The 23,650-nt window shown below is 39.6% G+C and overlaps 1 protein-coding gene across 2 annotated transcripts in view; it reads right to left on the reverse strand.

The window, feature by feature from the left end:
* Positions 1 to 21,376, reverse strand: part of LOC112044733 (uncharacterized) — a 39,261-nt gene extending 17,885 nt beyond the window's left edge. Inside the window, exons 1-12 of one of the 2 annotated variants that reach the window (XM_052885898.1) lie at positions 20,833 to 21,376; positions 12,616 to 12,836; positions 9,196 to 9,392; positions 7,961 to 7,981; positions 6,731 to 6,856; positions 5,929 to 6,184; positions 5,277 to 5,365; positions 3,812 to 3,990; positions 2,653 to 2,789; positions 1,550 to 1,701; positions 830 to 938; positions 8 to 160 (exon numbers count right to left, since the gene is read on the reverse strand). In XM_052885898.1, the coding sequence (XP_052741858.1) occupies positions 8 to 160; positions 830 to 938; positions 1,550 to 1,701; positions 2,653 to 2,789; positions 3,812 to 3,990; positions 5,277 to 5,365; positions 5,929 to 6,184; positions 6,731 to 6,856; positions 7,961 to 7,981; positions 9,196 to 9,392; positions 12,616 to 12,836; positions 20,833 to 21,007 (1,815 nt within the window). In that variant the 5' untranslated portion in view covers positions 21,008 to 21,376. Of the gene's footprint in view, positions 1 to 7; positions 161 to 829; positions 939 to 1,549; positions 1,702 to 2,652; positions 2,790 to 3,811; positions 3,991 to 5,276; positions 5,366 to 5,928; positions 6,185 to 6,730; positions 6,857 to 7,960; positions 7,982 to 9,195; positions 9,393 to 12,615; positions 12,837 to 20,485; positions 20,599 to 20,832 lie in introns of those variants that run through there. The other variant, XM_052885899.1, reaches the window with a different exon arrangement.
* Positions 21,377 to 23,650: the final 2,274 nt, after the last annotated feature.

Genomic DNA, 23,650 nt, shown 5'->3' on the forward strand with positions numbered 1-23,650 from the left:
CGCGCACCTTGTCGTACTTGCGGTGCGCGCGGTGCGCGGTGTCGGCGGCGGCGGCCAGCGCGCGCCGCAAGTGCTCGCTGGGCGCGCGCGCGGCGCACCACTCGCGCACGCGCGCGCTGATCTCCGCGCCGCTGCCGCCGCCCGACTCCATGCCCACCAACTGCGACATCACACACTGACATTAGTACACGTAATAAATTTTTTGCGGCGTTATACACACACAAACGCGCTTGCCCTGCTTGCGGCCATAAATGCGTGGTACTCTCAGACCAATTATTAGAAGGACCTGTATCGCACTCATAGTCACGAACAAAATTGTCTGTCATTTTCTGAAGAAAACGAGCTCAGATTTGGTATATATCTTATACTAAACTAGAAATTTTTGTCCGTTTTTTAAACAATTCAATTACACAAAAAGGTATTTTTACGGAGCTCTTTAACCGACGAATACGATTACAACTATTTAACATCGATTCTATAGAGACAGTTTTTATAATCGCATTATATCGTTGATCATATACTTTGACAGAAAAGTGACGTTACTTTTCTGTCTGTAGCGAGGCAGGTCCTATACAATAATTGGTCTGAGGTGGTACTAGATATATCGTGACGACGTACTGTCGACCAACAATACCTCAGCTCTCTTTCGGTTCTATGGGACGAAAATGAGAGCGATGTGTTTAATCCCGTCACTATTGGTCGACAGTATGCCTTTCTCTCTTCACATCATAATTATATTTTGGCGTACATCGTAAGCCTTCTGGCTTACAACTACACGTACGTAATCTTAACTTTACTAACTAATCATCAAATAGCACATAATATATACCTCATTAAGCAGAGCGCGCAGTTCAGCGATGTCGGGATGCCTGGCGTCGGTCGCGGGCGGACTCGCCTCCTCCTCGGTCTGTTGTCGCCGCTGACGTTCACGATTTGCCCTGTGACAATAGGCTAGTTGACACTTTTTTTTTAAATGGCCCCAAATTATTCATCATCATTCTACTAGATTAAAAAAAAAAAAAATATTTATTTGATATTTCAAGCCAAAACATTATCGGCTAACATCATCATCTCCTTACCCTTATCCCTCTCTTAAGTAGGGTCGGAAAAATATGTCAATCTTTTCCATTCGTCTCTATTACTCGTCAACTCATCATCCACTCCTTTTACACACATGTCCTCTTTCACACAATCCAACCATTAAAACACTATCGGCTATGATGGTCTACATTTTATCGTTTCATGACGTCACGTAAACACTAAACCTTGAGCAAACAGTTTAGTGTTTGTCAAAATTATTAGTTATTAGTTTGACGTTTATTCCTTTAGTACATCAAGTAACATTGTTCAATTCACGACAGCGTTTTTGACGTTTGGAAAAATTTATAATTTTTAAATTAAGTTTTCTATGAAATCCTTAACTTTTACTAAATAATATCGATATATTTCGGACCCTTATTCCATGTACTGCACAAAATTAATATTGTTTACATTAAACTTGATATGAGTCAACTTCCCAAATTAATCACAAATAGCGTCAAAATGTCACCTTTCTTCTCTCTCCTTATCGGCTGCCAGTGACTGCCGTATTAAGTGCGCCACTTCACTGTTCTCGGGGTCTTTCTCCCGGCCGATGAGGAACTTGACGGGACCGGACGTGTTGCGTAACACTGACGCGGCGTACGCTTGTGTTACGCCCACCTGAAATACATCACAGTTTATTCGTGAACAAAGGGGAATGCCCACCGGCCCATACAACGTCAGCCCAGGGAATCCAGGTATACCCCCGTATTAAAGTATATGGAGATAATAATATGATGTATAAATAAGGATGTGGTTAAATAATTAACTTAATAAAAGTATGTTTATTTAAGAAAAATACATTTTTTTATCACTCTTCTAGGGTAAAATGTTCGCCGGTGTACCTAAGCGGCGATTTTTTTCAACCAACCAACAAGCTTAACAAACAAGAAAACAAACAAACAAACAAACCAATCATAAGCCTTCAAAAATATCGTAAAACTCAGGCTGTGTGGTCAACGATCTTAGCCCGTAGTCCCGGTGTGGACAATTTAAAGTAGAATTAAAAATGTCGTAAAACGTTGTAGCAAACTTTTTTTGATAAAGTAACAATTACATTATTATACTAGAACTATCAAGATTTTTTTTTAATATAAGTATGTTCCGGGGCGGTAAGGGTAGGCCTGGGCCGGGGATGGGCATTCCCCTTTATAAGCTCGTTCTTGTGTTGGCTTGTGCCTACGCTAGGTAGAGCTAGTTGTTTCCGTAAAAGTGGGAATTAGAGAGGGGGAGCTATCGGGCGGGAGCGACTGGCTCTCGCCGTACGGTCGGCTTCAGTGGTTATTTGGGCTAGGCGGGGAGAATAGCTTGAGCAGTGAAGGTGAGTTTCGGCTAGTCGGAAGGGATTCCCTAATACCTGCACTCGGAGTCACAAGCCTCTGGGACTGCTCAAGGTATTATCTTCCATTGTAGGATTCTGTTTTGGTTACAATTTGATTTACTAATTAGGTTGTCTTGACAAATATTCTAAATCATATCTTTTGTTTAAAACATTGGATTATCTTAGCTTTTTTAATCCACTTCTGAGTTTTTTTTTTTTTTCTAAAAATATATATTATATACAATGCTCACCAAACTCTTCCCGTCGACCTCGATGATCTGATCATTAACCTGTATCCGCCCGTCGCGCGCGGCCGCGCCGCTTTCGGTGATTGTTTTTACGAAGATTCCCAGTTTTTCCAACCCCGCATCCGCGCCTACACCCATACCTTTACAAAAACATGAACATGTACAGTAAAACCACATTAAAGTTATATTATATACTAGCTGACACCCGCGACTTCGTCCGCGTGGAATTCAGTTTTTCACAAATCCCGCGGGAACCATGGATTTTTCAAGGATGAAAAGTAGCCTATGTGTTAATCCAGAGTAAAATCTATTTCCATTCCCCAAATCGCTTCAGTAGCCGCAGCGTAAAAGAAGAACAAACATACTTACACACTTTCACACTTACACACAAACTTTCGCCTTTATAATATTAATGTGATTCATTGTACTTCAGTGTGAGTGCCGTTAAAATAGGCAATTAATCTTCTTGATATATAATGCAAAAGCTTTGGCAGTGAGATAGTCTATCGTTAGAAGGTATCCGCTAACAACGAATTTTGCGATAGGGCCGGATTAAAGAGGTCCAGAGGTTCTCGCAAGTTTCTATGAAAGTCATTTCATTTTTTATGCTACTAACTTGAAATTTGGCAGAGAGGTAGTTATCAGCTAGATTATGTCGTGACCACGTGGGTTACACGTTAGTCCCACTGATAATAATCATTGGCGTAGCTATCCAGGGGCTAGGCGGTGCAATGCCCCGGGGCCCTCAAACCCAGGAGGCTCTAGAATCCTTACCAGAAAATCGCGATCGAACTGAATTTAGAAAAAGAGCAGATGAATATTTTAATTTGATAAAACCTAACCAGTTTACATGGTAGTGGAGCCCCATTTTTTCATTTGCAGTGCCCTTGGTTACCTAGCTACGAGACTGTTGATAATACATGAAGCATACCAATAATAGAGAGCCCCAACCCGTCGGCGCCCTTGATGAGATCCACGGGTAAGACGTGCATCTTCTCCACTCGCTTCTCCAGCTCCAGCTCGGCCACCGGATCCAAATACTCGTCACGACCGAGTGTGTCGAGAATACGTGCGTAGGGGCCTAATCCCCACTCTTTTAAGGAGGGAAACCTGGCCCTGCAGGGGGCCGTTATAATATGCTGGATAATATGGAGAAGCATACCAATAATAGAGAGCCCCAACCCGTCGGCGCCCTTGATGAGATCTACGGGGAACACGTGCATCTTCTCCACTCGCTTCTCCAGCTCGTACTCGGCGGAGGCGGCCACCGGGTCCACGTCCTCGTTGCGCCGGTCGTACTCGCGCACCGAGTGCGTCGAGAACACGCGCATCGGGTCCGAGCTGCAATCATTGGCGGATTTACCAGCAGGCTAAGTAGGCTGTCACCGACCAAAGTCACCAACATAGCTCAACGAATCGCGAAGCTGAAGTGGCAATGGGCGGGGCACATAGTTCGAAGAGCCGATGGACGTTGGGCTCCAAGGTGTTGGAATGGCGACCGCGCACTACAAAGCGCAGTGTTGGTAGACCCCCCACCAGGTGGACTGACGACATCAAGCGAGTCGCAGGGATTCGCTGGATGCAGGCGGCTGAGTATCGTGATGTTTGGAAGTCCCTACAAAAGGCCTATGTCCTGCAGTGGACGTCCATCGGCTGACATGATGATGATAAGTAGGCTGGAGTCTAGGGCGGCGCATTTTAGGGGCGGCAAATTCGAACTAAAAATGTTCATCTTACAGAAATAAAGAAAAAACATAGTATGCATAGAGAATACAAGTCTTGGTTTTCGTGACACTCTAGCATCTGTGTTGTTACTAAACACTAGCACCTGTAGTTATATGAAAAATTACTAAACCTCTGTAAAATATACCTACTTATAGCCTACTGGCGGAAAATTTGTAAATCTGCCACTGGCTGCAATTACATTAATAATGTTATCAATTAATTTTTTCAAAATCAAACAGAATAAAGGAAGGACTGAAACAGTATTGCAACATACTAGGAAAAAACGGGACACTCTAAATATTGGCTTCTCTTTAAATGTATATAGCCTACTGGCGGAAAATTTGTAAATCTGCCACTGGCTGAAATTACATTAATATTGTTATCAATTAATTTTTTCAAAATCAAACAGAATAAAGGAAGGACTGAAACAGTATTGCAACATACTAGGAAAAAACGGGACACTCTAAATATTGGCTTCTCTAAATATTCTTCCATATTGTTAAGAAAATAAAATTGAAATATTTGGGACATATACTACAACAAATTATCCAGGGCAAGATAATTTAGAAAAATCAAATGATTGTGAATGACAAGTAATGAGTCTAATACTACTACAGAAAGCAGATTATCTAAAGAGCCGATAAGAACCATTTTGTGTACTGTGTAATCTTGTCAAACCCTATGATTACCTATTTTATGCTATCTAAGCTACTATTTGACTACGATCACACTTTATGATAAGCGAAGATGTTGCCTATAGTAGAAACTTGCCTAGACGGTGCCTATTTTTACTCATTACTAAAAGATGACATTAAAGACATGGTGAAAGGGAAACCTACAGCTGAAAGAATAAACACATGTTAGAAAAATGTGGCAATATGTTTAGAAATAACCCTACATACCTGAATTTAACTTTGGTATTTCTCTTAACAAATACTGGTGGGTAATAATCGTCATCCTCGTCTTCTTCGACCGGCGGTAGTCCGGCGACCTGAAACGTTTAATAACAGCTATAGTCTCAATATTTCATTTCCTCAGAGGATATAGTTCCTTGTGTTCAATTACGAGCTTTGTGGTTAAAGGTTAGTTCAGTCTATTAAGAAATACAAATTAAACGATTTTGCCTTTCATTGTTCGATCGCTAACAGAGAGAACATCACTATATGGCGTACGCTCTAAAATAATTTTACATAAAATTTCGTTTTCAATTTTCGGTCGTTTATGGGTAACAAAAACAGTAATAGTTTACCCGTTCTGAGTTCCGGGTTCTGCGTTTCACGTTTATTGTTAATACAAAGAACTTTACAGCATTTTATCTAAATAATATCACCTTTAAAACTCAATATTGTATTGGTTTGATGGAACACGCTAATCTCAGAGACTACTGCTTAAATTTGAAAAATTCATTGTGTTGAATAGTCCATTTATTGAGAAAGGGTAAATATAGACTATATGTATACGCAATAATTTTACGAGTGTGAAACCGCGTTTTACAAAATGTTTTAAATAGCCTTCTAATATTGTATCAGATCAAAAAATTAGAGGCAAACATACTTCTGTATAGAAGTGTCCGTCCTCGAAGTAGTGGATGCCATTCTCCTCTGCGAGCTCCCGCAGCGCCATGGGCGGGTAGTGGTCAAACACGGTGGCCGGCTCTTCCTGCGCCGGCGCGGGCTCGGGGGCTGCGGGGCGGGGGTCACCTGCCCCAGTGCCGCCGTCCCCCGCGCCGCACTCCCCCCCACCATCCGGCCCTGCACCACCGTCCGCCTCTAGTGACACGAACTCGTAGCTCTCGTCCACTGACTGCATGCTGGGAAATAACACACCACATCAAAAAATTAAAAAAAAAATAAAACAGTTAAAAACGAAAAATAACAAGTACACTGTAGACCACACGACTGATGTAAAACTTCTTTCAAATTAAATCTTCTTGAAAATTAAAAACAAATCTACGAGCCTCAGACATAACTGCATTGTTAAAGTGCACAAAAAGGGTTTGTTTCAAAGTTATCTAAGAACGCCATCTACTAGTAGACCTCAAAATACAGTTTCACTAAGCCTGTAGATGGTAGCACGCATCGCTTGATTACAATTTTCGTAACGCATTCACCAACTTACTCAAGTCAAGCTTGCGTAACGAAGTTTTACTTCAACACTTACACGCTTAGTGAAACAATGATTGTTATTTTTAACTACCAGTAGATGGCGTTCTTAGAGAACTTTGAAATAATCCCTTTTTGTTTGAAAATTTTGCTCAAGGATTTTTAACAGTTCCACAGTTTGACTATTCATGCCGTGGACTGTTAAAAGTGGTTGAACAAAATGCTGTTGTTCCCAGAAAGAAAACTTTAGTTACCTCTCGTACGAGAGCACGGACTGGTAGCTGTCGTTGAGCGAGACGCCGTTGTCGTGAGGCAGCGTGTGAGGCGACAACATCGCCACTATTTCCTGCGCCTGCTCGTCTGACAGCAGAGCTTCTTGCCTAACAAGACATTACAATAGATAAAAATATAAAATTACCGAATGTATGTACGCGATTATGATGAAATTTTGTTGTGTGAATTTAAGATCCATCCCTGTATCATCTGCTTAGTTGTTTTAATACGAGATAAAATAAGAGTGTTACGAGCTTATACTAATCGCTGCTCCTCATGTATTTGTGAGGGGTTGGCGGGCTTAGGATGTTGTTTTAGTCACATCGTCATTATCAGACGATAATGATCTTTAGGTGAATGGCCGACAGTTTAACGAAGGAACGGAGTACACCAAACTTTGGGCTGCTATTCAGAAATTCTTGGAAGGACAAACCCCAATATTTCTCTATTTCTCTTCTCTCTCTCGGATCTTTGCGTTTGATGTCTAATTTGTTTGGTGTAGACCGTCCACATAGTGACTAACACTGCAATGTCTGCATTATAAGCAATAGCCCATGCTTAAATAATAATTATACACTTATGAAATAAAATGGACAGTAAATGAAATAAACAAAAACAAATACGTTTTCTTGAATGAGCATTTACAGTATCACATATTTCATGAGATAAAACAGGTATAATAAAAAATGCATTAGATTGCTTGGAGTATAATAAACAACTAAATAAGGAAAGTAATAAGTAAAATAAATAACTCAGTGAAAACGAGAATTCCTATTTCCCCAAAAGTATTGAATCAATACAACAATATGAAAAGCATTTCAGCACAACACAAATTACTTTATTTTGTAACTAGGTAAGTAAATGTTTAAAGTAAGATGTATGTCAAACACTATATGTTCATCCCATTATCTGTGAGAACAGTACACTCAATCACTTAACTGGTTAAGTGTCACAATACTAGAATGTATAACTCTGTATCGTAAAGAAATAAATTACATATAGTCATAAATTATATATTTACTGCTATGAAGTTGGTGCAAATGAAAGTGCAGTACGCAGCATTTAAAAAAATTATGTCAAATAGTCAGTAATCATGCTCGACGAGCCAATAGTCCAAAGCGAACTTCAGGGCGATAAGTTGTTTAATACTAACTATACTATAACAGTAAATACGAAAAGAATATACGTACTGTTGGAGAAAGCAAGCTTACCTAAGTTTTTTCTCCAGAATACTGCAAATGTGATGAAGAATGAAGCGTTGTGCGCACAGGCAGCATGCAAATGATAAAAATCAAACATTTAATATAATAACAAGCTTAAAGTAACTTAAAGGTCTAGAAGAAGCAAAGAAATAGTATACTCACGAGTAACGAAGAGATTTAAAAACATAGAATAAGCGTGCAACAAAGATAAAATAATTGAAATAGGTACGTGCAAAACGTGAACAAATTTGTTTTATACGAGAAATATAAATCATTCTTTTAACCTTCATTCAATTACAAAATATAATAAAGAAAAAAAATGAAGACAGAGAAAGTAATAGTCTAGATAGCGCCCTTTGCATTCTCTCAAATAAAAAGATAACAACTTATTCATGGACTCTGTGATGAAACGATACACGGCGATTAACGGCCGTTTTCAATAACCTACCCAGATTACGGATAGCTTTAAAAAAATATAAACTTTTTTGACTTGGCACACCAATCGTTCTCTATTTCTTCCTCAGTCTACGTAAAAAATATGTTTTACATTCATAAAGTTTGTGAGACACAGTATAAAACTATACTGAACAAAAAAGTAAAAAAAACCATTACCAATAGAAGTTTATAGCAATATACGAGTGTGGTAGGTATATCGAACTCATATTACCTGCGCCTGTAGCCATGTGGCACGTGGTAATAAATTATGGGAATGAACAGATCCAATCAATAACTTGATCAAGTGACGTGTCAATAGCGTATGTCATTCATGCGAATCGACATGCCAAATGACTTCAGGCCCTGGTATCTCAACAAATTTATGCATTTTGCTTCATTATCATCTGTGAAATAACGCAAGATGTAACATTCGTAACATTCAGTTACTTTTGCTTATAATATATATATAATATAATCTTCTTTTTTCTCACTTGGCCAGTAAAGGTTAGCCGTTATACGTATTTTTTTTCCTATTCTCCTATTTATATATATCCTCCAATTTATTTATATTTTAAATATACGTGTTGAGCTGCCCAGGTTATATTAATTTACATAAATACTAATCTCAAGTGCACAGTTAACTTGGATCGTAAGTTTGTCAAAATTTAGTAAGTACACAAAAAGGTACTGTACCAAAATTAGCTGTATTGAAATTCTAAGATCTCTATAATCTGTATCACTTCTTCAATTCCAGATAACCCATACTTTCAAGTGTCAGTGTCTCGTGGCATGCTGGTAGCAGATCTAACCTGGAGCTCAAGAGTATCTCGGCCTCGTCGGGAGTCATGCTGTCCGGCTGTTTGCCGTCCCCGTCGTCCTCCTCCGCGCCCGCCTCCCCGCGGCCCTCCCCCGGCACCTCCTCTGACACACTCCATTGGCTGGTGGTCGATTTATCGAGCACCTCTATGGAGCCCTGACTCGCCTCGCTTACTACTACGCCCGAGTCCTGTAAGTAAAGACAACGTGACATAAAGTCGACTTGTTGACTAAAATATGCGGCTATAGATGAAATGTACTTGGGGTGTGGAGTTGAGAAAACATTTTCCTTCCTTCCAAGAAATACTCAGTACAAACCTGGGCTGCAAACCAGAAACTCATATATTATGTCGTCTGTCCCGATTATAATATGGTATAGTGATCGTTAGTCAAATATTCACTCTGCCAAACTGCATTGAAGCAGCATGGTAGGTGCATGTTTCAGACTCTCCTCTCCTATAGGATATAGTCGAATATAGCTCAGCGAGTCGTGAAAGTGAAGTGGCAATGGCCGGCCAATTAGATCTCAATGTACTGGAATGGCGACCCTGCGCCGGAAAGCGCAGTGTTGGTCGCCGCTGGACGCTGGCGGCTCGAGACCGTTGGTGGAAGTCCATGCAAGAGGCCTATGTCCAGCAGTGGACGTCCATGGGCTGTTAATGATGATGATGATGATAATAATAGACTGGTGTCTATTGGAATTGATGATGATGATTCGCGATTTAGAACATAACCACATAACTAAATCTATATCAAAAACTAATATTACAAAGAGGTAAAGTTTATGGTGTTGTAGTGTGTAATCTCTGGATATAGGTACTGAACCAATTTTAAAAATTCTCTTACTATTAGAAAGCCACGTTATTTGTGAGTGCATAGGCTACATTTTATCCCCACATTCTTACGGGAACGGGAACTACGCGGGTGAAATCGCGAGGCATCGGCTAGTCGATATATAAAACTACAACTATCATAACAGTAAGAAGACGGGAAATGAAATCGGAAACTACAATTCCGTGAACGTCGTTAAAAATGTTACCACCGGCCAAGAAGACGACCTTTCAAGCTCATAATACTCAATGCATGCATGCTTCCAGGATGCTAAAAACGCATCCGCATAACTGTACGTAGCTAATCAGTTAGCGCCGAAATCAATTAAATGATAATTCATTTATGAACGCGCATAATATTATAATAACCTGTTACTTTTACACTGTTTATATCACAAAACAGCTATACTTGTTATGCTTATTTCACTTCATCGTTAATAACATCTAAGTCAACAAAGAAAAACCATTAGGTACAGAGTTTAGGTCACTTGTAGAATTATTTTATAACCGACTAAAAAAAGTAGGGTGTCAATTCGAACCGTATATATATACCGTTCTATTGTCAAACCTGCCCCTCTAGCCAAGTCGATTCTCTTTATACGATCGCTAACGCTTTGAAAACTAGAAAAATGTATGGGAATGACAGATCTTGATTACGTAACCTGTCGATAGCAAATGTCGTTCCCATTTGCACAGCTTTTGTATTTAAATCAGTCTATACCATCTTCTAAACATGCGTGTGCCTTTCATAAGTGTATCATGTAGGTATGTATGTATGTCTGTAAGTATAAAATTTCAAAATTTTTTATTTAGTTTGACTAGGTAAACACAAATTCATGAAACAGTTTTATCATAATCGGTTCGGTAGTTGCGGTATTGTTAATCCCCGACGTCTTCTGACATACGTCAGTGGTATTGTAGCTTCTTTACCGTCTAGTTACTCCCTCCCATTTTACCATAGAACAGCGAGACGCCCTGAAAATCGGTATCATTTTGTTGGCGACAACGAGTCAACCCGCACGAAACGTCTTGCATCAACGTCTCTAATAAGAATTGCTGAGATGTGGAATGCCCTTCCGGAGTCTGTTTCTTGACACGTACAATTCGAGCACCTTCAAGGCAAGAGTGAATAGGCATCTTCTAGGCAAGCGCGCTTCATCGTAAACCTCAATATAGCTATATCAGGCATCAGGCAAAATTGTAGTTAAGCGCAAACTTATAAAATATAAAAAAACGTTTTTATATGGTTGTTAATGGTATGAATAGATGTTCTTTCTCTTTGTCATACTTAATCACTACATGGTATAAAACAAAGTCGCTTTCTCTGTCCCTATGTATGCTTAAATATCTAAAACTACGGAACGGATTTTGATGCGGTTTTTTTTTAAAGATAGAGCGAGCGTGAAGAGGAAGGTTTATAAGTATATCTAGGGACCCACCCCGGCTTTGCACGGGTATCACACTAATATTATAAAGAGGAAAGTTTGTGTGTGTATGTGTGTGTGTGTGTGTGTGTGTGTGTGTGTGTGTGTGTGTGTGTGTGTGTGTGTGTGTGTGTGTGTGTGTGTGTGTGTGTGTGTGTATGTTTGTTCCTCCTTTACGCTGCGGCTACTGAAGCGATTTGACTGAAATTTGGAATGGAAATAGATTTCACTCTGGATTAACACATAGGCTACTTTTCAGCCCAGAAAAATCCATGATTTCCGTGGGATTTGTGAAAAACTGAATTCCACGCGGACGAAGTCGCGGGTGTCCGCTAGTTATTTATAACTAACGGTCAGTTCAGATCGATAGAAATCAATACAACTTTGTTACTCGAGTCGAATGAATTAACCAAAGAAACATAGAAAGCGTGTCGAAATCGAATCTGGCGTCATGTATCATGTATGTAGCTAGCATACAACGTGGGCGGACGGCATTACTGGCGCTACGCACTCACGTTTCTACCTGTTACATAGTGTGGGAAAAAATATCGAAATAGACTAAGTAGGACTTCTTTCTTTATATCCATAACGACCTGAATCGGCTTAACTTTGGCTAACATAGTACATTGTTTTGCGATAAAGTAATGAATACTTATAAATTATATACTGGTTAAGATGCTAGTTGGCATTATATTTTCTGACATGTTTTTAAAAATCATTGCCATATTTCATATAATTTACATATTACCTTAATGTGAATTAAATAAAATAATGTAATAATTTACATAATAGCTACTTAGATAAAGCTTGATCATGAATCATTACTTTATCCAAAGTGGGTAGGGGAACCAAAGAGGGAATTTTGAATTTACTCGAGCGCGGGAGATGAACATAAACCTGCACCTTACCCTTAATATTGGTGGATACGTTTGGGCCAACCAAAAAAAATCTACTACTCTGGACTAACTCGGAACGCCTGCCACTGACGACTGATCTGCGCGCATAGGGACGTGGGTAGTGAAAAAAAATCCCTGTAGACTTGATCTTCAGTGGCTGGCGTCCGGAATCCCAAGAGTCCTACCTGCATGATTCGACTTGATCGTGTCAGTGGCCACGGATCATTTGGTAGTATTTAAAAAGTACGTAAATGTCTAATCACCTGCTGCAATACAGACAACGTGTCAGGGTCGGAGCGGGCTCGCTCCGCGTCGCGAATGTCCGGCGTGAGGGCGGGTGGATCCCGGTAGTCGGCCGGCCGCAGTCGCGCCACGACTTCGGGCGACGGCTCGTTGAAGCCTCCCTCGTCCGACACGCTGGAGGCTCGCGACCGAGCGCGGCTCGTCACCTCCTCGCTCTCTGACGACTTGCGACCTCCGCCCACTGCGGAAATAAACGTATTGATGTATTTCTGTCCCCTCGATTTCGTGTAAGAGTAAATCATCAATCTTACAGTAGACCGACAGGAACTGCCCCCCTAGTCAAGTGGCACGTCAATTCTCTTTCTACGATTGCTAACGCTTCGAAAACTAGAAAGATGTAAGGGAATGACATTTGCTATCGACAAGTCACGTGGTTCAAGATCTGTCATTCCCATACATTTTTCTAGTTTTCGAAGCGTTAGCGATCGTAGAAAGAGAATTGACGTGCTACTTGGCTAGGGGGGGCTGTATCGCATAACTAACTCCGCAAACGCAAAACTCTTATCCTTAAGAAGAACATCTATACTGTCAGCCACAATTTTCAGGATGCTTACAGTTGGTATGCGTTTTCACCTGCGAAATTCTTCTTCCAAGCTGAATCAAAAAAAAGTAAAAAAACGTGTAAACTTATTTAGCATCTCTTATTTAAAAGTATTCACTAAGTTGAGAAAAGATATTATCTTATTGAGTAGGTAACAAAAAATAAATGATATAAAAATACGAATTTTTCCTTTAGATGTATATGAATTCTAAATGCGTTGCATACAATAAGGTTCTCATGAAGATTTCCGGTGGTTTACTCTACTGGGGAACAGCAAGCAAAGGTCTCATTCAGGATGCACAAGAAAAAAACATTCAATATTTACATATTTACCTCTTTGGTATTTCTTAATCGCGAGCGCGAGTGTGTTAAAATGTAATCAAGGCGCATTGAAACTTATAACTTTTCTCTATATTGTTTGCACTCGCTTATCGTACATTCCAAATGGTATTACATTATATTGCAAACGTTAAAACAGTAACAACTGCAACTAATATTAAACAATTTGCGATTTTGCATTACTCAACCGGCGCGGCTTGCAATACCTATTCATTCAAGTTTACCATTGTCAGTTCTCCAATTCATAGTTATATTACGCAACTTTAAAACGGTTTTTAATTAGATAATCCCTCTGAAATTACGAAGGTATATGATTTGAAGATATTTTGCAATGCTAGCAAACTTGGTTAGGGATTTTTTTTCAGCCCAAATTCGGCTCACTGCTTAGCTTGAGTCTCCTCTAAGAATGATAGGGGTTAGGCCAATAGTCCACTACGCTAGCCCAGTGCGGATTGGCAGACTTCAATCCTGCATATCTGGGAGTTTTCTTAAATCTCCAAGTGTTAAATCTGCAAATTCGCATTAGGCCAGGGTTAGGCCTGCGTGGTGGACAATTAGCTTAACCCTCTATGTCTTTGCGGAGACTAGTGCTCAACAATAAGACGAACATGAGTTGTTAATGATGATGATGATGACTATTCTTTTATTTTATACGGAGCCTCTACGAATATTACGATTTTGTTACAATAATCAAAACTTAACTAACATTTTTCGCTACATAAGATAAATTGGGGCGGTCTAGAACTATTATTTCGGTACCAACTACCTTAGAAAAAATGTATAAGAGAGTAACATATACGCAACGGATAGTTGAATGAGACTACAGTGAAAATAGGTTAATATAGTTAATTTTAACATCGGCTCCACCACAGGTGCCCGCGCGGGCGTTCAGCCATTCAGGTATCCGACACAAATAAACAAAACGCGCCGTGGGAAACTCTCACACGCGCGGCCATCTTTAGGGTTCCGTACCGGGTAAAACGGGACCCTACTTATTAATAAAACTCCGTGTAGGCCTAACATACAACCCACGTCATTTCTCGTAAAGACAAAATGTCATATTGTTAACTAATAGCGCTAAGCCGCAAATATCGCTCTCTTTCCTTGCGATAGGACGCCGCGAGACAGAGCGATATTTCCGGTTCATTTCAAAATAATGAAGGTTCTCAATTCGACGCGTATGTAATTTTTTTTTTGTAATAGTTGTTACTTTATAACTTCGTCATTTATTAACCAATTTTTAAAATGTTTTTTGTATGAAAGAGATTTCAAATTAGTCCCATTTAATTTTTACGAAAAACGGTTTATTAATTTTGTGTTAAAATCAACATGAGTGAACGATATTGCCAATACTTCGCTTTACGCTATTCGCTTTCGTTTGCGCTAGGACACACAAAAAACAATACCGAATTACTGTAAGACGGTGCCGAAAAAAACAAAATGAACTCTAAGAGCCTATTTGGCATAGCGCAGCCTTCAAACCGATCAATAGAAAGGACATAGATACGACGTTACTTTTCGCTTTTATTTTCGCTTGCATCTATGAAGTCAGTTAAATTTTTTTGTTAACATATTTTAAACCTTCAGGAGATAAGTCTTGGGTTGCATGTTAGGCATACAGGCTGTATCTCAAGAGCCATGATATCTTGAGATGATGTATTCTGTTGTCGCTATCACAACAAATACAGAATAAAACAAATATTTAAGGAACCCTACATAACAAACGTGATTTTTTTATAATGGTACTGAACCCTTCGTGCGCCAGTCCCGACTCCGCACTTGGCCGACTTTTTATTCAAATGAATAAAACTATAGCCGCCGCTTTCACGCTGTTTCAACATTTTTGATCTTTGGTGTCAATGGAAGTAACTTTTTTATTTTTTAATGATCTCCTCGCGAATAGCTGTCACAACTCGTAGTAGTTTTTATGATTCGTAGTATTGTAATTAACTGGGTTTTCTTTCATTCCGCTTGCCTTTGTTTGCGTGAATTTTAATTGCACTCAAACATATCTAATGAAAAAAAAAACATACGCGATCTAAAAGTGGCACGTCGAAACTAGAAAATACTAACACAACTAGAATGTTTATTTATTTTTTTACATCGAAACTGAGCGGAAAGTAACGCAAGTAGTACATCGATTCATTTGTTTTCCCTCCTGTATTTAAACACTAGCAGACGCTCGCGGTTTCACCCGCGTAGGTCCCGTTCCCGAGGGAATACGGGGACAAAACATGCCTATGACACTTGCAAGTCACTTCAAGTTGAAAATACAACAACAACAACACATAAAAGTCACGCCATAATTCTACTATATAAAAATAAGTCGGGTTTTCCTTCCTGACGCTATAACTCCAGAACGCTCGAACCTATTTCCACGGTTTTGCATTCGTTGGAAAGGTCTCGGGCTCCGTAAGGTTTATAGCAAAGAAAAAGGGGTAGAGTAGGGTAGGGGTAGGCGTAAGTCAAAGCGAAGCTTGACCGAGTCCGCTAGTTATTTGTAATAATGGTGTGACTTTCTATGCATTGATGTTTACGGAATCGCTTGAAACCTCATCCCAAGTAAAATATCTTCGGCCATGTGTAACTGTACTATATCGCAGTTTCGACTACCATTAATAAAGTCCAGCTGGCCCATTTACTAATTTAGTCTATAATAACCTATTAAAATAAACATCAAACCAACTGAGAAACCTACTGTATGATATCCACGAAAGGCTGTCAGTGTCAGGCATTAGATGACATTTGTTACATAGAATCTCAATTTTGTATATGTCAACAATATACTTCCAAATTAGTGAATTAGCCAGGAGTTCGAATACCGGTACGGTACGTTAATAAGATTTTTCAGAAAAATCTACCTTGAGTTTGGGAGACGGTGTTGATACAACAAAAAATGTTTAGAACATATGAGTTATCGCCTAAATTATTGCATTGACGTGGCTAGAAATTATATAGGTACATATTGCAAGTAATTGTTCTCATACTAAGCTGGTTGAGCCGCATAATTAGAATATAGAATGCGGTACAGTGGTACCGACGAAGACAGTACGCAATCTAACTCATTGAAGCAACGAACAAGTTCCACTTTACTAATTTATCATAATCGCCGTTCATTCGCTCAGTCGGAGCTTTGTTTGCTAATAATTCTTCGCTTCTCAGTTCAGTTGCTAAGCCACACCAATAGCGACCAGGGTGTGACTCCGCTATTTTACACTAGTCGGTGAAATATCGCCTATAGACTTTGAATTTGATTTGTACGGTATGCCAAAATTGAAATGTCACTAACAACGACGTTTCCATTGGAAACGAACGATGTCACAGCGCTGTAACTTTACAGCATGCGGGGGCAGTTTATGATAACTTCAGCAAAAGCTTGAACTGACTAAATAAACTGTCTATTTTAACAGCCCAGGGCTTGGGCCAGAACTTTCTACATACAGAAGACGGAATATGTAACTTAGACCAACCATGTTGCCACTACATGAAGGTTGGCGGGGCTTACGTTATTGCTAAGTTTTTAACCACCAATCACTATCATAAAACCGATTCAAATATCCGTTCTTAGTAACTCTATGTGACAAAGACTATTGTCTACATTTTTTTTTCTTCACTAGCGTCCTTAGAGTGATAAAGTTGAATATTCAATCAAACCAATCGGCTGAATTTTTTTTGGTAAAAAAACGATAGCTCAGTTTATTTCAACTTTAACCCATCACATCGCGATCCGACGGCGCATAGGCCAACCATTGGATCAACAAGTTCGTCACTTCACTTTAGGCATAATATTAGTATGATCTAATTCTTAAACAAATGGTACAGCTGCGTACAATTACACAGATTATATGTACAACTAAGGAGATAAAGCTTTTAAGGAGTCGAGTACCGCTTCTTATGAATATAGCGATAATTTATTAATATTCGAGGTTCGCTACTTCACTGTACAACAGTTATCTGATTTAGGTACATAATAGCTATTTAGCTAGATAAAATGTGTACGAATCTTAGCTTTCTGAAAAAATAAAAAACTTTACACCGAGTAAATAAATCAGGGAAAGGTTTTCTTGTATAATATTTATGCATACAATATATCACGAACATTATGACCAAGTGCCGAAAAAGTTCAAGAATTGTCTTATTATTAAATTAAATGAATACTAAATACCCCGAATGTGAAAATCCGGGTTTTCTATTCGACTGCGCTTTTGAGGTTTTTCAACAATCTATTTTAAATCTTCATTTTTATCTGAATTCAATTAATTAAAAAAAATGATTACATTTAGATTTAAGGTTATTTATCCTATACATGGTACAGCCGTGATAGCCCAGTGGATATGACCTTTGCCTCTGTAGAGCCGTCAAATCCGGTCCGGGGCATGCACATTGCACATCCCAACTTTTTAGTTGTGTGCATTTTAAGAAATTAAATATCACGTGTCTCAAACGGTGAAGGAAGAAAATTAAACATAATAATGTACCTAAATACCTATGACATAAAAGGTTCAAAGCAATTTATATATTCACATCGTCGTTTGACGTAATGGGTATAATTATAATCTGGTATTTGAAAATAAAATAACTATCTAATATTAACTATTATAATAACAGCCTTCCTAAATAGGCAATGACCGCACTTAACTAAATGATGTAAACGAGTTGACCGCCCCACCCACTAGTAAAGAGCGCGACATTTTTTCAAATAAATGTGATCTCATATAATAAATGTAAGCGTTACGATGCGGAAATTGAAATCCACATAAATGGTGATTTATTTCTCGCAATTTAAAATCATTTTTTCGAGTCAGTTATGCCTATAGACGATTAAGATTACAGAGACGAATTGGTATTTTTTTTTACATAAATCACAGTGAAAAGCGAGGCTGCAATAACACATTGGCGCTAACATTCGCATGGGTGTGCAGGAAACAGTTTCGGGGTTAGGCCCCTTTCCTGTGATGTAAGGCGCCTGCCGTTGAAATGGTCAGGGTCATTGGACTGGTCATATAAAGGCTAGTGTGGGTATCTAAAAAGGTCACCTAGGGTTAGACCCGCTGCTGAGAAGCCTCGCCTAGGTGATTATGACTGAGTCATGAAAGGAGTGATAGAGAGATAGAAGTTCAGTGGAAGATAAGAAGAATCTTTCAAGAATCAAGAAGTCAAATGTTAAGAGAGAATAAGGTTTGGGTACGGGGCAGGTATGGAGTGGCTAGGGAAGTATGAAGTCGCGGGGGACAAAATTCAACCAATGTCTCTTTCATTGCATTGGTACGAAAGAAATCGGACTGGGATAACTCCCGACGACATTGGACGAAATTATGTCTATATTTTTCCTAACGGACCTTATATACGAATCGTGTGCTTTATTTTAAACTAGCGGACCCGGTAAAGCTTCACTTTGATTTATGTGCGAAACTTCCCTACCTGCCCTACCCTACCCTACCAGTGCTCCATACAAACTTCCACCACCCATTTTAGGGAAGTGGGGGGTTAGATAGAAACAACAAGTAGCCTAAGTCATTCTCCATCCTTTCAACTATCTTAACTTGAAAATCACGTCAATTCCGTAATGGCGGACAAACATACAGACAGACCGACAGATACACACACACACACACTCACACACACAGAATCACACGTACAATATATCTACTGTGTTACATTTGTAAGCCTCTGTGTATTGTCAGGATATTATGAAATCGAATTGAATAACAATAATTATTATGAATACACAATAAATCCATCATTGCATACTAAATTGTCTCGTAATAAGGGTTCAGTCAACTGTGTGTCGAGACGTGCCAAGATTGATACAAACGCTAGCTTAGTAGGTATCTACTTTATGCAAAACAACTTTCATTCATACCGCGAACGCACTCCACCTCAATAGTGGTGGCACTGCAGTGACGACTGTATGTAATAGTTCTTGGAACTCTTTATTGTGACAGTGTTCTGACGAGTAGTTGAGACATGATGGCCTTAAGATGCTTCTTTGCTTTGCTACTTTTAAATGAAACTATATCTCCTCAAATGAAAAGATACATAGTTGGGTAGTTCTACATTCTTATCAGATTCGTTGTAGTTTGACAATATAATTATCATTAATATACATTTTAACATAAGGGACATTGAAATTATAAATCACGTAATTTAAATAACTGTGAATAATAATACAAAATAAGTAACATATACAAAGATTAAAAATATAAAAGTGAACATAGAAGTTCCTCCTTTTTTAAAGTCGATTTATACCTATGTACCTATATAAAACGTATTTGTAGCTGCTGTCCATAGCTGCATTTATTATAAACGCAAGTGTGTAATTGATTAATGAGTATACCCTCTACGTTCTACGATAATAACGTGAGCTACAATTAATTTGTGGAATTAATTCTAGCGAACGTAATTAACAAGCGCTTTTAAAAGTGCATTTGTTTGTGAGAATACTACTGGTTCGTGATGCAGACTCTACTAAGAGCTAGCAAGAAAGTCAGCAGTTTAGTATTAAGCAAGCAAACAATTAAATTCATTTGAAAACCAAAACCTGATTGCGTATAAAGTACTCGTAATTAACACGAAATCTGCTAAAATAATATATTAAGAACTTTAATGTTGGCACTATGACAAATGTAATGAAATATTGAAATCCTTCGAAACTGTTTCAAACGTTATGAAAGGCGTGTTCCCTTGTCCTTTAAAAACCTGTGCGTAATTATGAGTAGGCCTAAGTTCAGGTTTGTGTATAGTTGTGAAGCTATTGTGAATTCTGAATTACTGACCAATACGGCGTCTACAGAGCAGCATGTAGTGCGGGCGCGGGTGTGCGCACGCGGCGCGCGTCTCATCGCCGCGCCATCGACAGTCGCGCGCGCTCGCGTCTCGCACGCTCACACTCACTTTCAACTCCAAGCGACGTGTTGTGTGGAGATGTGGGAACTATTGTAAATACTGACCAATACAGCATCCGCAGAGCCGCATGTTGTGCAGGAGCGGGTGTGCGCACGCGCCGCGCGTCTCATCGCCGCGCCATCGCCAGTCGCGCTCGCTCGCATCCCGCATGCTCTCACGCACTTTCAACTCCAAACGACGTGTTGTATGGCGATGTGGGAAATATTGTAAATACTGACCAATTCAGCATCCGCAGAGCCGCATGTTGTGCGGTTGCGGGTGTGCGCACGCGCCGCGCGTCTCATCGCCGCGCCATCGCCAGTCGCGCGTGCTCGCGTCTCGTACACTCACACTCACTTTCAACTCCAAGTGACGTGTTGTGTGAGATGTGGGAAATATTGTAAATACTGACCAATACAGCATCCGCAGAGCCGCATGTTGTGCGGGCGCGGGTGTGCGCACGCGCCGCGCGTCTCATCGCCGCGCCATCGCCAGTCGCGCGCGCTCGCGTCCCGCACGCTCACACTCACTTTCAACTCCAAGCGACGAATTGTGTCGAGTCCCAGTGCACTTATTTTATCCCTCATCCAGACGATGTCACATATATTCAGTCTCAAGAAATTGGTTGTACAATCGCTTCATAAAAATCCCATTTATAGACACAACAACCATCGCAAAATTAAACAAAACACAGCAACTTCATCTTCAACCATAAATACGTATGAATTTCGCAAATTCTAACGAGCTACTATTGACAACGACAAAGATTCCGTCGTCTTAAAAATATACGCGGGCGTAATTCAAATAAATTTATCTGTCTTATTGCTACATTCACAGATATGCTTGAATAATAATGCTTCCCATTTACATGACATACTAAATAATTAGCGTATACCTTATATACGAATTGTAGTATATTTCTTTTGTTTTCAAAAATCTCATGTAAGCACTACTTGTTAAGCGTGAAAAAAGGTCTTTGTTGACAGTTTCTGTTAGGAACAATATTTATGACGATATACAATCAGATTGGTGATGTGTTGTACGCACTATTACTCAAAAATCGATGAATCACTTTCACTATCAACCATGTAAACTTCAAAACATACATTCAGACATTGAATATAGTAAAAGTCTACGCTACTCGTATGCAATGCGACCAAACAATAAGACACACAATTAATGCACAAATGATGCGAACAAGAACACATACACGAATGCCAAAACGGCAGCGCGATTAATGTGGGCCATTGTATTGTTCTAACCTCTGGCCCATTTCGTAAAGAGGTTAGGCTTCTTTACATCAGCAAAGATCTAAAGTGGTTAGGGAAGGGCGCGCAGTACGACGTCGCTCGGGTTACTGCGGTACTGCGTCGCGGCGGAGGCGGCGGCGCCGGAGCATCTAAATCGGGATCGACTCGCAACTCGCAACGACTCAAATACCTTGACTTCCTCAATATTACATTGAACCCACTGGGCACGAGACCGCCAAACGTACGTCAATTGACGCCCACTTGTACAGACTTCTTAGCACAACACGGCCCACGGCGCTAAATGCAAACTAAACTTATTTTCTTTCATATTAAACGTCTCGTTCTATAATTGTACAGAGCTAAAAGTACGTATACAAATTTGCCACAAGCTAAGTGCAAAAATGCAAACTAATTCTTTTCTTTCCATCTTAAATGAGATTTCGTCCCATTTTACAATTGTAATTTTATTAAAACACAAAGCTAGAAGTACGCTAAATTTGACAAAACCTAAGTCCGGCGCTTATGTTCATTATTAAACTACGAGTATGTAATGCAGTTTTAAGTCAAATCAGAAATCAAATATTCGATACAGGCGCAATTTTACTCGCTATTCTAGAGAAAAAGATTTCGATATCAAGTAGTTCCTGAAAGATGTAATTACAGTCCATTTTGCGTAACAAACATACATCCAAAATTCTAATTTTCTAAAGAACTTCTTTCTACATAGCATATGAGTAACATTATTCTAGTTAAACATACTCCTAGTTAAACATGATGTATAACAAATGTAATTATTAAAAAATAAACGCTTATCAGGACACGTAATTGAACAACAAAGATATAAAAGATAAGCGGTTTCATTTGAGTTCGTATCAAACAATTATATTAACTAAAATAATATTAAGCCAACATACCTTGAGAAGCAGAAGGTGAAGCCAGAGCAGGAGACGTAGAGTACGGCAGACTGTGCACCGGTGATGCCAGCGGCGAAACCAGTGGCGACTGCGGCGTATCTTCAGCTTGTACTGCCCCAGGGGACACCTCAGGCGTCGATGATCTTCTTTTACTTTTTTCATCCCAACCACCACTATAATGTATTGTCTCATAGCCATCTTCATCCTGACTATTTGTTGGAGACCTTAATACAACATTACACACATCTGGTGTCGGTACAGCAGAAGATTCCAATTCAAGTATGTTGTTGTCTTTATTTATGTCGCCTTGGAGAGACGGGATAGACGAAGATGAAGGCGATTTCATTATTATTCCATGATCAATGTTGTCGTTGCTATAGTCCTCCTTTGAAATGTACGGTAAAGACTCTTCTTCATTTGGCATTGATTTTATAATATCGTTCGAGTCTAATATCAAATCGTCTTCATCGAGTAATGGTGGTGGAGATTTCGGGAGCCGAACCGGAGGCGATGGTGGAGCGTTATAGTACATTGAATGTTTATCAACATCAATGTTTTCTTGTAACGTATAAAGTTGTATGGGTGATGTGCATTCGGGTTCTTCCATAGATGGCAAAATGTCATCAGGTTTTTCAACAATTTCTTCTAATTTATCTAAAGATCCTCTTTCTACTTCAGGAGAAATCGACGCTCTTTTTGAATGTATCCTCTCAATTGGTTCTACTTTCTGAGGACTTTGTCTAATAGGCGAACTTAAATTATCACGTTTTACTGTAGGAGAAGTAAGGCTTTCGGATCGAACGGTGGGGGGTATAGTATTATTAGTTCTAGGCGATGGTAACATAGGGGCGATGTTTTTTACAGGACTAGGGGATTTCGCAATATGCATACCTCGACTAACTAATGAAGTGGGAAGAGTATTCGGGCGTTCCACGTGTGTATCACCAGCACCCGGTGACAGGGGCGGCGAGTAAACTCTAGACGGCACTACATGCCTATCAGCTACATCTGGCGACTTTCTATCTTGATACCCAGATGAAGATTTATAATCAGATCTCTGTTCGGG

The sequence above is a fragment of the Bicyclus anynana genome, chromosome 15, assembly GCF_947172395.1.
Source record: "Bicyclus anynana chromosome 15, ilBicAnyn1.1, whole genome shotgun sequence".
Classification (NCBI taxonomy): domain Eukaryota; kingdom Metazoa; phylum Arthropoda; class Insecta; order Lepidoptera; family Nymphalidae; genus Bicyclus; species Bicyclus anynana.